This window comes from Balaenoptera physalus (genome assembly GCF_965194825.1).
Source record: "Balaenoptera physalus genome assembly, chromosome: 2".
Lineage (NCBI taxonomy): Eukaryota > Metazoa > Chordata > Mammalia > Artiodactyla > Balaenopteridae > Balaenoptera > Balaenoptera physalus.
Window position 1 is genome coordinate 10,673,623 of NC_138883.1, and position 17,826 is coordinate 10,691,448.

The 17,826-nt window shown below is 35.5% G+C and overlaps 1 protein-coding gene across 8 annotated transcripts in view; it reads right to left on the bottom strand.

The window, feature by feature from the left end:
- PPP4R4 (protein phosphatase 4 regulatory subunit 4) overlaps positions 1 to 17,826 on the bottom strand; it is a 116,790-nt gene that overhangs the window by 73,047 nt on the left and 25,917 nt on the right. For all 8 annotated transcript variants that reach the window (XM_082449192.1, XM_082449191.1, XM_082449190.1 and 5 more), the window contains one exon: positions 6,859 to 6,961. In XM_082449192.1, the coding sequence (XP_082305318.1) occupies positions 6,859 to 6,961 (103 nt within the window). The remainder of the gene's footprint in view (positions 1 to 6,858; positions 6,962 to 17,826) is intronic.

A 17,826-nucleotide genomic window follows, 5' to 3' on the forward strand; every position in this document is an offset into this window, starting at 1 on the left:
TACTATTATTGTCTAATAATTAATGATGTTACTCTATTTTGTCCTTAAACACAAATGGACATACATAAAAAGATATAACACAGACATTATTTTCAAAATGCATTGTGATCAATGTATTTTTATTTTTGAGCTGTAAACCATAGAAGAAAGAGTCATTTTATCCCATCTGTCCATGCTCTCTAATTCTTTTGGTTAATACTACTTCTTTTTTTCTTAGTGAACTGGAAGAATAAGTTACACAATTTTATGCTTCTTATCCCACAAAAACTCCTCATAAGGTCAATTCTGACCCTGATGATTTTTCTCCATCAATCTGACATTATAGGAATAACTTCACTTTCTTCTTCACCTTACTTCACATCAGAGTGGCCTTCAATGCTAAGCCTGTCAGTAGAGTCCTACTCTACTGCGGGCTTTTTATGACCTGTAGGGAATATGGAACATCATGTTCTGGAACATCATGTTCTGCTTATTATGTATAACTGTGTTGCCTTTACAAAATCCTTGTGCTTTTTTCAGAACTTAACTTTTAACTTATCTCAGAAAACATCACCTAGAGTGAGGAAGACAGGTACTTTTATTTTTGAACTGCAAACCAAAGGAAAAAGCAATTTGTATCATCTGTTTGTGCTCTTTAATTCTTTTAGTTAAGACTATTTCTTTTTTTCTTGGTGCACTGTAAGAATAAATTATATAATTGTATGCTTCAACAAAATATCATAGTCAAACGCTGAATTTTTTAAGCCTAGATTTTCTTAACTGTCAAATGAGAATAAATACGTGGTGTGGAGTTGTTGTAAGAGGTTTAAAAGGATGTGTCTAAAGCACTGAGCACAGGGCCTGGCCCACAGGAAGCGTTCCTCACATTATTATTATTGGTTATCCACATATCTGTGCCACTTGAAATAGGCCTTAAAAAGTAAGTAAAGTTAAGCTTTTAGTAACAAATGTATTTATTTACATAGTAAAGGCTATCTATAAAAATTTAAAAATAAACTTTTAAAAATCTACCTCTATTCAGTAGATACAAAATGCTCAAATAATCACATTGGGAAAAACTTACAATATAATAAAAGTAGAACTAATGAATCTTTTCAGAATCAAAAGATTCGTAGACATCTACTGATCTCAAATGATTAAGTTTCATATTGATGAATTATGTCTCTTTTATCCTTTCCCTATTATATATCTTTCTCCCACTCCTCCCCCAAAAAAGGTCTCTCTAGAAACGTAAGTCAGCATTATATCACTCCACTGACATCCTGTTTTTACTTCTCATCCAAAAATGCCATTAGTGGATCAAGTGTCACTGGTCTTTCAGGTAGACACTTACTGTCTCAGAATATCAAGCTCAATCAATGCTCATTTTAAAATTATTTTTGAGTGCCTATTTTTGCCAAGCACTCTTCTAGATTCTGGGGATACAGTGATAAATCAGACCGACAAGCCTTCTGCCCTTATGGAAGAAAGAGAAAAGAAGGGTAGGTGATGAGGTCAGAAAGCTAGTCAGGGTCATTTTAGGGCATGGTAAGGAGTTTTACTCTATCTGAAATGGGAAGTTACTTGTATTACTTTCCTGTGGTTGGTATAATAAATTAGCACCAACTGAGTGGCTTAGAACAACAGAAATGTATTCTCTCACAGTTCTGGAGGCCATCAGTCCTAAATCAGTATCACTCAGCCAAAATCAAAGGGTTGGCAAGGACACACTCCCTCCAGAGGCACTAGGTAGAATCAGTTACTTGCCTCTTCCAACTTCTGGTAGTTGCTGGCATTCCTTGGCTGGTGGCCTCATCACTGCAATCTCTGCCTCTGTCTTCACACTGCCTTCTCCTCCACGTCTGGGTCAAATCTCCCTGGGCTCTCCTCTTATAGGGATACATCTGATGGCATTTAGGGCCCACCCAGATAATCCAGGATAATCTCCCTGTCTCAAGATCCTTAACCACATCTACAAAACCTCTTTTTCTAAATAAGGTAACATTTACAGGTTCCAGGGATTAGGACCTGATATCTTTGGGAGGCCACTGTTCTGCCTACCACACCACTTTAGTAGTTTTCATTCAAGAAGAAAAGATATGACTGATCTCTCTGAAAGATCTTTAAGAGATCTCACTGAAGAAAAAAATTAACTATGTGAGATGATGGAGGTATTAATTAATTTGATTGGGGTAAGCATTTCACGATGTATACGTATATTAAATCATCACACTGTACACTTTAAATGTATACAATTTTATTCATCAAAGTAATGTGTAAATTGATCCTAAATAAATAAATAAATGAACAATCTCTCTGGCTGAATGGGCTCCAGGGAGCAAAGGGGAAGCAACAGGTCCAGTAAGGAGGCCTCTTGCAATAACCACATGAGAGATGACTCAGGCTGAGGAACTAAACTTATATATTACATATTTGTTGCAGTCACGATGAGCTAATGAAGAGGTTGTATAGCAGTTTAGAGAGAGAGCCCAGGAGTCAGACTCCCTATTCAAACCTAATTATACCACTTGCTAGCACCGTGACTTTGGGCAAGTTACTCACCTAAGTTGCTTCTTCCTCGATCAAGTGACCCTTACAGAACTGCCATGAGCATTCAAAGAGATAAAAATGTGTAAAATGTTTGACAGAGTACAGTGCCTGACACATCGTAAGACCTCAATAAATGACCTACAGTTATTTTTATCTCTTCCTGACATTGCACATTTTCTAATAGACAATTTTACACCTTATTTGGTTCCCAAAATAAGTGAAAAAACAATAACAGGGTTCAATAACTCAACAGGTAGAGACTTTTTTTTTGCACTTCATTTATAAAGGAGTCACTGATATTACATGGTTAATTATATCATTACTATTTTACATTTTATAAAGGACCACAGTATTTTAGAAATTTATCCTGACAAAACAAATTCTTTCATTTCTAGACAACCAGAAGTTCAAGTCAAATCTAACATCCAATATTAATTCAACTTAATATATTGTGGAAAGAATTCAAACTTAATCAATAAAGACCACAGAAAAAACCTGTTTTCTTTTTCAAAAGATACCCTAGGATTAAATCATATAAAATAGATATAACTACGACAGTTGTTCCTTGAACAATGTGGTTTAGGGGCGTCAACCCTCCACACAGTGGGAAATCCACATATAACTTTACGGTTGGCCCTCCCTCCGTATCCCAGATTCCGTAACCACAGATTCAACCAACTTCTGATCGTGTAGTACAATGGTACATATGTATTGAAAAAGTCCAAGCACAGATGGGCCCAAGCAGTTCAAACCCGTGCTGTTCAAGGGTCAACTGTATATTCAGAAGTGTCTCATATCTAGAATTAGATAGAGAATTTAAATTGGAGGTCAAAATATTTCCTTACTGGATTCTTATTTAAATTAACCTTGAGATGAGTGATCTAACTGCACTATCCTTCATCATCCACTTTGGATATAACTTAGAAAGTAAACTGAAGAAATACTGTGGGTTAGCTCAGTTCTAATCCTGCCTCTCTTTCTGCCACTTTATTTTTAACCTTAAATTCCTTCATCTCTAAAACAGTGAAAATAGCAACCTATTTTTTAAACCATTTTTCAGTTAATTCATTATTGTAAAGATAAAATGCAAATGCAAAGAAAACAACAGAAACAAAAACAAAATCAAAAACATTTTGTTTGGTGAATTTTTATAATACATAAGCCCAGAAATATCTCCATCACTTTATCTGATGTTCTTTAAGGTAAAGATAAGGTACAGCAGGAGTTCTAAAAGCTGCTAATACTACTGTTATAAATGTGAAAAGAACCTGGGCAATGATTAACTTCTTACATAAAATAATTATTATTCATGTCTTTAAATTCTCTAAAAATAAATCATTCACTGAAGATTAGCATTAGAGTGTATTCAAACTATTTTTCCCCATCGATTTAATAAATTATCAACCAAGACACTCAAAAACCAGCAGAACCATACGGAAGCTCAAGCCAGAAATAATCTGGAAGTCATCCCTCGCTTTCCACATCTGATCTATTATGTAGTTCATTCTCTCCCAATAAGTGCATCTTGGATATATCCACCAGTCTCTATTGTCCCAATTAGCCGCCCTCGTGCTGCAGCTTCCCAACTCCCGCTCCCGCTCCAATCCACCCTCCACACAATTAGCAAATGATCATTGTAGCCTGTCCCTGGGATAAGTCACTGCCCTGCTTAAAGTCTTCAGTGGCTCTCCACTGTCCTAAGAAAGAGCAACACTTGCATATGCTCCGTCACTGTCCTCTCTTCAATTCACAACCCACCCCCACCCACTGGACTCCAACCACGCTTACCTCTTGCAGTTCCACCAAACTCTTCCTGCTCTCTCTGCCTGGACCACTCATTCTTGACTCCTCAAATGGCTGTTTCCTCCTATCCCTTCAGTTTTCAGTTCCTCAAAGATGTGTCCTTGACCTCCCAAAGCACAGTCAGTATCCTCCCACTCTCCCAGCTCCCCCAATGCCCCCCTCACTTTATCCTGTTCTTTACACTCACTCACTTGTTTAATGTCTGTTTCCCCCTCTGGAAACGTCCTTGCGGGTAAGTTCTCTGTTTTGTTCACCTCTGTTTTCTCAGTGCTTAGAACAGTGCCTGGCACACGGGAGGTACTCAGTAAATTTTTATGAATGAATGAGAAGGCCGTTATTACTAAATGCTCATTTTGAGACACAAGATTGCTTTTTTTATAAAATTAGCTAAGAAATTATGGCCATGGCAAGAGTGAATAAAGTGGCTATGTGCAATTTTTGTCATACTTCTATCACTTGGAAGTAACCACTCACAGAAGCAAGGCAGAATTAAAGAAGGTGTTGTGAGTACCAACAAGTCTTAACAATATCTGAATACTATGATTTTAAATGATTTGCTCTTAGGTTTTAGAATTTGATGTGGGGTTGCTTAAATGTTTAGCTGCCTACATTTTATATTAAACCCTCTATAAAAGTCATTATTATTGCCCCATAAAGAAGTCTTTCCCATTTGCTTAATTCTTCAGCATTTTTACATAAATCAGAATCACACAATTAAATACTCTCCTATGCTTGTTCTTTAATTGTTTTCCATAGTCTTTATGTCTTCCTGATATAGAATCTAATCTGGGGCTGTTTTCTACCTTTTTTAGTACAGGGCAAAATAAGTCCTAAATAAATGGCTGCTACGAAGATTGTCTTAGTAAATATTCATTAGTATACATTTTCTTTACATCCCTTTCTTCAGTTAATCTTCTGTATTATGAATTAAACTTAATAACTTTAAAAGCTTAATAAAATCTTACCCTCTGTAACTCAGTTATATAGTTTCTGCAGAGACATTTGATTCTTTGTACTAATATGCTCTATATGTGAGTGTATAATATTCTTTATACATTCCCATGAAATTAAGATTTCTCAGGAGTTATTATTTAGTTAACTTTATTGTGAACGCATTAGCAAAGGATTTTTTTCAAAATAATTTAGAGACTTCCTAAAGCTCACTACTGTCTATCCTTCATCTTTTACTCTTGCTTTATGAAACTTTTAACTTGCAGTATGCGGCCTGTGGCCTGGATTTAGCCTGCTCAACACAGAGTGTACACCATGCTCAATATTTTTAGCTTTAAATTTAATTTGCTTATGTACAATAACTCCTTAGTTAAGAGGACCTAACCACCTGTTCCCTTCTACTACTGTTTAACTGGTACTCCCAGGTGACATGCTAACAAGCTTAGGTCAGTTAATATCACTTCAGTTGAATGTGAAATTAAACCTAGACTGTGTAGACATAATTCCATTGAAATTATGGAATGATTTGGGAAAAACAGACATGAAAAAGCTTCATTCACTTCTGAATCACACGTGATACTAAAATAAACATCTTCTCAATTCACAACTGTAATCAGTAAAAAAAAAAAAAAAAATCCATATTGCCTGCATAGAAATGTGAACATCTTATAAAAATAACATGGTATATCCCTGATCTACATCACTGGAAACATGCCATATATGCCTAAAAATAAAACCCAAGGACACACTAATAATTACAGTATTTTAAACACATATAAATTAATTTAAAAATTATAAAAAAGTTAAACCAAACAGAAAGCCAAAGCAAAGTCTACAAAACTCACTATTAGCAAACAGAATCCCCGTTAGTAGGTAACCTCCCTGACCCCATTAGTAGTGTAAGCTCCCTGAAGACACAAAGACATCATCTGTCCTGTTCATTCAAGTTCTCATAAAGAACAGCACTTTGCATATGGTACAAATAAATAATAAATAGCATGTATTAAATATTTAATATTATATATTAATAATGAATAAATATTAAACAGTCAGAGAAAAGAAAGTTCTAGTAGATCAAATATTTTGTTTACAGCAGGAAAACTAATTCTGAAGGAATTTAGGAAGTAATTAAATATAAAACTAAAACTGCAATGGCCACAATTCAATCTTTAGCAGGCACCACGGTGATTATTAGGACTATCAGTTAAACTATATTATCAATGTTCTAGAAACACTATTAATATATATTTAAGTCAACAGAATACCAAATAAGATAGCTATGATTTTATAAGACTAAGATTTTTTTTGAGCTACTGAAAACATTATAATGTCTCTACTGAGACAATGATTAACGAAAGAAATCTTTATAGTTTAAGATCTAGATTTCTCCATTTCCATCAGCTAATTTCCTTAAATATTTTCAACATAATTCAAAATGTTTATCATAATACTTCCTCCACTCAAGGATTAGGTACAAAAGATCAGCCATCAAAAGCTCTGAAAATTTCTCCTGACAATGACAACGTACTACTGGGAAAAAATGGTGAATTCAAATCTTATTTCACAGCAACTTACTCTGACTTTTGGCAAGATTCTCCGAAGTGTCTCAGTAGGGTTCTGTCGCATCAGAAATGGAAGATTCGCAATCACGCTTGTTCCTTGGATATCTTGACCAGCACTTACAAAGAAAACACAAATTTAAAATTTGTAACTATAAATTTGTAATTATAATTTACATTATAAAAAGCAGGGATTAACTTGAAAACAACTGCTTTTTAATAACGAACACTCAGACTTCTGACAGTTTTAAACTTTAAACACATCATCTAGATATACAAATAAAGCCAGAACTGAAATTTCTGGCTTTAAGTCAATCTTATAACAAATGCATGAAGATATTAATTATGCTTATGCTAAAACAAGGTTCTCTATCCACACACACGTCTTGTTGAAGTCTAAAAATTTTGAGACTTTAAAATTTAGTTACTTTAAAATTCTACCTTATTTTTTCCTGTGACCTGCCTGTTTGCTATACTTTATAAAAATATAAATGATAAATTTCATTATGGTAAAATATTAATAATCATAACAACAGCAGGGACAGCAACAAAATCTACAGCAGAATCATACAACTTTCTTCTAGGACAATGAAACTACCTATTGCACTAGATTGAGTCACCAGAAACTTAATGATATATTCTATATTCTTAAAAGTCAGTAGGGTATATTTATATGGTACCTTTTTAACAGAACATTCATTAGGTCACTAAGGCTTTACCAAAATAATCTGTGATACTCTAGTGGCCTAAATACCTCAGAAAAAGTGTTCCGATTCTTCCAAGAAACCACTTCCATGCAAAAAAATTATTTGTTTTTAAAACATAAGCTAACCAACATAAGTTGTGCAAGTACTTGAAATATATATATATATAAGAGATGCTAGTAAATGTGACCACCTCAGAGGGAAAGTCCACCTATCGTTAACTGATACCAATTTAAATGTTAATTACGGATGCCGTAATATTTATTTATCTTAAATAAAATTATTTTTACTTAACTCTTCAAATGCAATTATTTATTATATGTATATAAGACCTTAACATGGTTTTCTAAAGAGTTTTTAAAGTATTATATTTATTTGCTTCAGAGTTTTATAAGTTCTGTTAATAAGCAGCATATTCTGATTAAATGAAGCTGCACTGCTGTGACAAAGGCTTTTTCCCTGCTGCAGTATGGTAGGCTGTGAAATACAGGTCAGCACAATCATTCCACTATTCTCATTACTCTCTAAGTGAATACTTTAAAAGACAAAATCAAGAAGGAAAAGAGAAGGGAGGGAAACAGGAGACCCATGCCAAGGTGAGGAGAAGATCAAAAGAGGGAAATTAAAACTGCATAGAAGATACTACTTGTAGTGGATTGAATGGTGGCCCCCCCCATAAAATATGTCAACACCCTAATCCTGGAAACTGTGAATGTTATCTTAATTTGAAAAAGGATCTTAAAGAGAAATGCAAATCAAAACTAGAATGAGGTATCACCTCACACTGTTAGAATGGACATCATCAGAAAATCTACAAACAGTAAATGCTGGAGAGGGTGTGGAGAAAAGGGAACCCTCTTGCACTGTTGGTGGGAGTGTGAAGTGATACAGCCACTATGGAGAACAGTATGGAGGTTCCTTAAAAAACTAAAAATAGAACTACCATACAACCCAGCAATCCCACTACTGGGCATATACCCAGAGAAAACCACAATTCAAAAAGGCACATGCACCCCAATGTTCACTGCAGCACTATTTACAAGAGCCAGGTAATGGAAGCAACCTAAATGCCCATCAACAGACGAATGGATAAAGAAGATGTGGTACATATATACAATGGAATATTACTCAGCCATAAGAAGGAATGAAACTGGGTCATCTGTAGAGATGTGGATGGACCTAGAGACTGTCATACAGAGTGAAGTAAGTCAGAAAGACAAAAACAAATATCGTATATTAACGCATATATGTAGAATCTAGAAAAATGGTACAGATGAACCAGTTTGCAAGGCAGAAATAGAGACACAGATGTAGAGAACAAACGTATGGACACCAAGGGGGGAAAGCGGCAGAGGGTGGGGGTGGGGGTGGGATGAATTGGGCAATTGGGATGGACATGTATACACTGATGTGTATAAAATGGATGACTAATAAGAACCTGCTGTATAAAAAAATAATAAAATTTTTTTAAAAAAGGATCTTGAGATAAAGAGATCATCATGGATTATCCCAGTAGGCTATAAACCTAATAACAAGTGTCCTTAAAAGAGACATTCAGGGGAAAAGACAGAACAGGAGGTAATTTGACCACAAAGCAGAGACTGGAGTGATGCTGCCACAAGCCAGAGAATGCTGACAACCACCAGAAGCTGGAAGAGACAAACAGATTCTCTCCTAGAGCCCTGCTGACACCTTGATTTCGACTCAGTTGATACTGATTTCAGACTCTTGACTTCCAGAACTGTGAGAGAATACATTTCTGTTGTTTTAAGCCATCCAGTTTGTGGTAATTTACTGCAGCACCACAGGAAACAAATACACTACTAAAGAACTAAAAGACAAGAGAAATATCTGAAAAAGTAATGTTTCATATGACAATGCCTGGCCCAAAGTAGAGGTTTAGTAAATGTCTCTTAAAAGGATGGATGAATGGATAGCTCACTGCATGAACTGATGTCAGGAATATTTAATATGAATTCAGTGAATTTCATTCACCGAATTTTTTGTTCACTAACTTTGCAATTAGTTAAAAAACATGTTCACTAATACCTCATAGATGTGAAGACAAAATATTTCATGGAAAAAAAAGAAGCAGAAAACAAAAAACTAAATGGCAGATTTAAGACCCTAAATATCAATAGTTACATTAAATGTAAAAATCTAAATACATCAGTTAAAAGACAGGGACTGGCAAAGTGGATTAAAGAATATGACTCAACTAAATGCAGCCATAAGAAACTAATTTCAAATACAACAGTATCAGCAGGTTCAAAGTAAAGGACAGAAAATGATATATCACAGAAATACAAATCAAAAGAAAGCAGCTGTGACCATATTAATGTCAGATAAAGTGGACCTCATTGTAAAGAAAATCACCAGAGACAGACAAGGACATTATATAATGATAAAAGAGGAAGTCCACCACGAAAACATAGCAATTCTAAATGTGTATACACCAGATACAACTGCAAAAAAAAAAACAAAAAAAACTGACAGTACTAAAAGGAGAAGTTGTCTAGACAAATACGCAGGTAGATGGAGACTTCCACACCCCTCTCTCAACAACGGATGGAACTAGACAGAAAATCAAGGATAGAGAACTCAACAACAGCATCAACCAATAATATCTAATTAATATTTATAGAATACTCCATCCAACAACAGTAGAATACACATTCTTCTCAAGTGCCCAAAGAACATATACCATGAAAAACCATATCCTGGGCCATAAAAAAGTCCTCAACAAATCATACAAAGAGTTTTCTCTGACCACAGTGGAATCAAACTAGCAATCAATAATAAATAGATAATAGAAAGCTCTCCAAATTCTTGGAAATGAAATAACATACTTCTACATAATAAATGGGTCAAAGAGGAAAATTTTTTAAAATACACTGAATTGCGTGAAAATGAAACACAAAATTATAAAACTTTCTGGAACACAGCTGAAGCATTGCAGAGAGAGAAATTTATAACAATAAATGCATACATTTATGAAAGGAAAGAGGAAAAAATCTCAAATCAATAATCTAACTTTCCACCTTGAGAACTAGAATAACAAATTAGTCACAATGCAAGCAGAGGAAGGAGATAATAAAGAGCAGAAATTAATGAAATAAAAACAGAAAACAATAGAAAAAAATAAATGAAACAAAGACCTGGTTCTTTTAAAGGATCAATAAAATTGACTAACTTTTAGCAAGACTGACAAAGTAAAAATGAGAGTAGACACAAATTACCAATATCAGGATTGAAACAGGAGATATCACTATAGCCCCTGCAGACATCGAAAGGATAATAAGAGAATGCTGTGAATAATTCTACACACATAAGATTGAAAACATAGACAAAATGGACCAATTCCTCAAAACACACAAACTGCCACAACTCACCCACTAAGAAATACATCATTTGAATAATCCTACAATTATGAAGGAAATTGAATTCATATTTTAAAACTCCTGAAAAAAATCTCAAGGCCCAGATAGTTTCACTGAAGAATTCTACCAAACATTTAATGAAGAGTTAACACCATGCTACACAATCTCTTCCAGAAAACAGAAGAGAACACTTCCTAAATCACTTATGAAGCTATTATTACACTGGTAAGAAAACCTGGAAAGATTGTAAAATATATATATATATATATATATATATATATACATATATACACGCACATATATGCGTGTATATGTGTGTATATACACACACAACACACACACACACACAACAATATCCCTCATGAATATATATGCAAAAATTCTTAACAAGGACTTCCCTGGTGGTCCAGTGGTTAGAACTTCACGCTTCCACTGCAGGGTGCGCAGATTCAATTCATGGTCAGGGAACTAAGATCCCACAAGCCACATGGCAATCAATCAATCAATCAATCAATCAATCAATAACTGTTCAATATCAAAAAAAAACCCAAAACCCAATCAAAAAATGGGCAGAAGACCTAAATAGACATTTCTCCAAAGAAGATATACAGATCACCAACAAACATATGAAAGAATGCTCAACATCACTAATCATTAGAGAAATGCAAATCAAAACTACAATGAGGTATCACCTCACACAGTCAGAATGGCCATCATCAAAAAGTCTACAAACAACAAATGCTGGAGAGGGTGTGGAGAAAAGGGAACCCTCTTGCACTGTTGGTGGGAATGTAAACTGATACAGCCACTATGGAGAACAGTATGCAGGTTCCTTAAAAAACTAAAAATAGAACTACCATATGACCCAGCAATTCCACTACTGGGCATATACCCTGAGAAAACCATAATTCAAAGAGTCATGTACCACAATGTTCACTGCAGCTCTATTTACTATAGCCAGGACATGGAAGCAACCTAAGTGTCCATCAACAGATGAATGGATAAAGAAGATGTGGCACATATATACAATGGAATATTACTCAGCCATGAAAAGAAATGAAATTGAGTTATTTGTAGTGAGGTGGATGTACCTAGAGTCTGTCATACAGAGTGAAGTAAGTCAGAAAGAGAAAAAGAAATACCATATGCTAACACATAAATATGGAATCTAAAGAAAAAAAATGGTTATGAAGAAGCTAGGGGCAGGACAGGAATAAAAACGCAGATGTAGAGAATGGACTTGAGGACACGGGGAGGGGGAAGGGTAAGCTGAGACAAAGTGAGAGACTGGCATGGACTTAATATACTACCAAATGTAAAATAGATAGCTACTGGGAAGCAGCCGCATAGCACAGGGAGATCAGCTCGGTGCTTTGTGACCACCTAGAGGGGTGGGATAGGGAGGGTGGGAGGGAGACACAAGAGGGAGGAGATATGGGGATATATGTATATGTACAGCTGATTCACTTTGTTATACAGCAGAAACTAACACACCACTGTAAAGCAATCATACTCCAATAAAGATGTTAAAAGAAAAAAATGGGCAGAAGACCTAAATAGACATTTCTCTAAAAAAGACATACAGATGGCCAAGAGGCACATGAAAAGATGCTCAACATCACTAATTATTAGACAAATGCAAATCAAAACTACAATGAGGTATCAGCTCACACCAGTTAGAATGGGCATCATCAGAAAATCTACAAACGACAAATGCTGGAGAGAGTGTGGAGAAAAGGGAACCCTCTTGCACTGTTGGTGGGAATGTAAATTGATACAGCCACTATGGAGAACAGTATGGAGGTTCCTCAAAAAACTAAAAATCGAATTACCATATGACCCAGCAATCCCACTACTGGGCATATACCCAGAGAAAACCATAATTCAAAAAGACACATGCACCCCATTGTTCATTGCAGCACTATTTACAATAGCCAGGACATGGAAGCAACCTAAATGCCCATCAACAGAGGAATGGATAAAGAAGATGTGGTACATATATACAATGGAATATTATTCAGCCATAAGAAGGAATGAAATTGGGTCCTTTGTAGAGACGTGGATGGACCTAGACTGTCACACAGAGTGAAGTAAGTCAGAAAGAGAAAAACAAATATCGTATATTAACGCATGTATGTGGAATCTAGAAAAATGGTATAGATGAACCGGTTTGCAAGGCAGAAACAGACACAGATGTAGAGAACAAACGTATGGACACCAAGGGCAGAAAGGGGGGGTGGGGGTGGTGGTGGGATGAATTGGGAGATTGGGATTGACATATATACACTAATATGTATAAAATAAATAACTAATGAGAACATGCTGTATAGCACAGAGAACTCCACTTCACTGTACAGTAGAAACTAACACAATATTGTAAAACAACTATACCCCAATAAAAAATTAATTAATTAATTTTTTAAAAAAGAACTGTTTTCCCAGTCTCTGCATGTATGGAGGATGGAAGCCCGGCTGTGGGCGGCAAGCAGCGGCCCTGGGAGGCTTCAAAAAAAAATCCTTAACAGAATATTAGCAAATAAAATATAGTAATATATTAAAGGAAGAATTATACACCATGATCAAATGAGATTTACTCCAGGGATGCAAGGCTAGTTCAATACTCAAAATCAGTGTAATCCATCATATTAACAGGTTAAAGAAGAAAAATATCACATGATCATATCAATGCAGAAAAACATTTGACAAAATTCAACACATGAACACTGAAATTACAAATACAATATCATTTACAATCACTCAAAAAACGAAATACTAACAAAGTTACAGGACTTATATGCTGAAAACACAATGTTAATGAAAGAAATTAAAGGACATCTAAATAATTAGAAAAACCTACTCTATTGAAATTAGAAAAGCTATCCTGAACCACACCTTCTTATAAGGGTTATGAAACGAATTTCACATAAATACAAGACATATACAAGGACCATGTTCAAATTCCATATAGTTATTTTTTTAAAAAAGAGAATAAGGACTGAACTAATATTCTTAAAGACAATGAAAGACAGACAAGCCCACAAAACAGCTAATTATAACCTACTATTTTTCCACAAGCAAAGGAAAAAAATTAAGAAAATGTATAAGACATAGGAAAAAAACACATGAATCATAATTATGAAAGCTCAGAAATACAGTGATAAAACTCAGGAAAGAATTGAAAGAAAATATCTTGAAAAAGACTAAACTATAAAGAACACAAGGTTGAATAAATAAAATATATAATGCCTTAAGAAAAATAAAAGGTGAAGAGAATAAAAATTTTAAATTAAAAAAGATTAAAAAGATTTGAGAGAAAGTGATATATAAGACAGGCAAAGAAAATCCAACATACTTTCAATAGGAGTCCCTAAAGAAGCAACCAAATCAAGGGAACCATCAAAAAAAACATTACTTGAAATGAAAAAAGATTCAAAAGGGCACCCTGTGTACCTGAGAAAATCGATCCAGCATAACCAACACTGAAATATATTAAAGGACTTTAAAAAAATCCTTTGGGCATCCAAGAAAATGAGCAAGTTACTTAGTAATAGAAAAAAATATATGGACTGTCATTAGACTTTGACAGCTATAAGATGTTAGAAAAGCAAAGAATAGTCTATTGGTGACACTGCTTACTATAAAAAGGACATGAAAAAATATAAAAAGAAAGTACAGCTAAATTGTAATCACCATAATCTCTATCAAATATAAAATCTAAACTTAATTTCTATAATCAATATATGTATGGCCCTTTTCCCACCAAGGGAGAAAAATACATACATTTGGGTATTGTGTTAAGTATCATTGCTTAGAAGGGAAAGCAATTGAGTTAGCTAGTGGTCCTCGGCCGAGAGCGATCCCCTCCTCCCCAAGGGCACATATTACAATGTCCGGAGACATTTTTGATCATCACAACTTGGGAGATGCTACTATAATCCAGTAGGTAGGCTCAAGGGATGCTGCTAAAACATTCCACAACACACAGAACAGCTACCCACAACAAAGAATGCCAATGTCTCAACCACAAAAAATGTCTAAGAAACCCTAGTTTACACAAAGTAACAATTAGTTGAACCATATGAAATTGCCAACATTAGATCACTATTGACCTACAACAACAGTAATTTCATATTTTCAATCTATGCATTAAGCTTAGCAGAAATATACTGTCAGGGCCTTCAAGGAAATGTATACAGGTTGGTGACCACAATATGCTAGAGCAATGGTTTCCAAACTAGCATGTATCAGAATCATCCTGCAGCACTTGTTAAGACTGGGTCTCACCCCCAGAGATTCTGGGACAGTAGGTCTTGGTGAGGCCTGAGAACTTGATTTCTAACATGTTCCCAGGTAATGCTGATGCTGATGGAGATAATACTCTAAGAGCTGCCATGACGAGAGGAAGGGTCAAATAAAGGAAAGAGGAAACCTCCTATTCTCCTTTTTTAGACTACACGTGTGAAATCAGCCAAGCGCACAGAAGCAGTTTGCCCAAATGAAGCACAAAGTCCATTTGATCTGAATGCATGTGTACACTACTTCTGTCTACAGTTCTGTCTACAGTTCTACAGTTCTGGCACTGCTTCTGTCTACAGTTCACAAAAACAATGTTAAAAGTGATGTGGCAAAGAATGGGTAGCAGAGACGGAATAACAGGTAGTCTACTTAAATGCACATTAGAGGAAAGTTTGAGGAGGAGTTGGGAAAGGGTAACAGACTTGGAGAAGAGTAAACTTGGGTGAACATGAAAGTGGGGTACTGAGTCCCCCATGCCCAGGAATTTCTCAGGTGCTGTGGACCTGCTGTTACCTCCTGCTGACTTTGGTCAAAGGTAGTATAAATAAGCCAAATATGTGTGGATCTATGCTATCATCACTGAATGCAAGGGACCCAGAAATAATCAGCACAAGTTTAAGTCAACAATATAAAATTAAGTTTATTGCTACGTGATATGGTGTATGTAATTTTAAAATAAATGTTTGATCGATGTTAAACTTTCTTTTTTTTTTTAATAAAATAAGCTTCCTACACTTCAAAGCCTACGACTTTCAACTGAAAGGCACAAGGAACAATCCTCCTGGCTACAATATGAGCTGCTCCTTTTTGCCCCAACTCTGCTATTCTTTGGGGCATGTTCCTTTTCTAGGATACTCAGAAACAAAAAGGACACAAGCCCACTCAGCAAACCATTCCTCTAAAACTAAAAAGAACTGGGTTAATCATCTAATCTGTACACTAGTGGCTAAAAGGGAAAGACGGGAAAAAAAAAGACTACTGAAATAAATGAATTTAGGACAGCTATCTCTTAAATTAATGTTACTAATTATTTTATTCCCACGGGGGGATGCACCTATTTTAAAGAGCCATTTATAGTAATATCTTAAACCAATGAAAAACAAGTCGATCCACTCAAGCATTTTTTGCTAAAATAAAAGGTTTCGCAGTCTTCGTTGTCATCCCAGGCCTGCCGCTGTCATGGGCAGCTTCATTCAGCTGAATGAGGAACAGCTAGTTTTTGGCCCCCTCTAATTCAAGGATGTCTGGCACAAAGTTTACATTCCGTGATGCTTAGCATGGTATCTAGCACACAGTAAGGGCTCCATAAATATCTGTTGATTTAAATTGAGTCTGTCTCCACATCAGCAACCATTGTCAAAGGCTGGATCATATCATTATCTAGAAACGCTCCATCTGTATAATCTCAAATTCTGTGATCTCCTTTGCTGCTCATAAACTCTTAACTATTTTTCTGTTGCTAAACCCATTTTTACCCTCATCACATTTCTAATCCCTTCAATTCCTTCTTATTCTCCAGTTTCTAATATTCATCCTAGTTTCATTTTCTTCCTTGGCAGCCTGAACCTCCCTATTACTTCAATTACACTCTCACCAATAAACTTACTTCTTCAATTCTCCTCCTCCTAATTACAACAATAAAAATAGTATCTAATATACTATATGCTAGGCCTTATGCTAATAAACACCTTCCTTGCAGTATTAGATACTACTACTAGCTCCATTTTATAGAAGAGGAAATTAGGGCTTAGAAAGTTGAAGGTACTTGCCCAACATTACCCAGCCTGGACAACTCCAAAACCCATGCACTGACCATTACATATACCACCTCTCTTCCAACCTGGGCACCCAGCTAATACCAAACTCATCCATCTGCTTTTCCATCCCACTCCTGCTCCCAAGCTATGTAGCACTACTAGAGAGAACTGCGTAATAATGCTGCTTTTAAAAACATACCATTTCAAAAAAAAAAAAAAAAAAAAAGCCTGTCCTCAATGCCTCAATGATACTGGAGGCAAACAAAACGATGACTAATTTGTGGGAGATCAAGAAAAGGAGTAAAAATTCTTAGTACATTATATTTGCTTAAAGCACTTTCAGAAGCATTATCTTGGGTCTCTATAAATGAGGCTATCTGTGCTAGTTTATGAAACCCATGCCCTTGCCCACAAAGAATAAGCTGCATGTTACAACAGACCTAGATACTGACAATACTTTCTCTATTCTTATACCTTGTTTCAACCTTCTGAGAGGTCAAAATCTAAAGAGGAAGACAGATTCACATGCTAAAAATTCTAACTGTATAGCAAAAAGCCCTATTCTCTTTTCATAGCTAGACAACCCTCACAGTTTACTGAATCCTAAACCAATTAGAAAAGGAAGAGGGGAAGGAGCAGATGCTATCCAAAGGTGATGACGTCACATAGTCAAAGGAGCAGATGCTATCCAAAGTCACATAGTCACCACTGGAGAAATTAACTTGAGAACTCTAGCTCTGCTGACTGTTCAACTATGTGTGGGATCCTAAATGATCTGTATACACAGAGCCTGTGATCCTAATCCTAGCGGCTCTCACTTCAAATTCCAAAATACAACACAAACTGC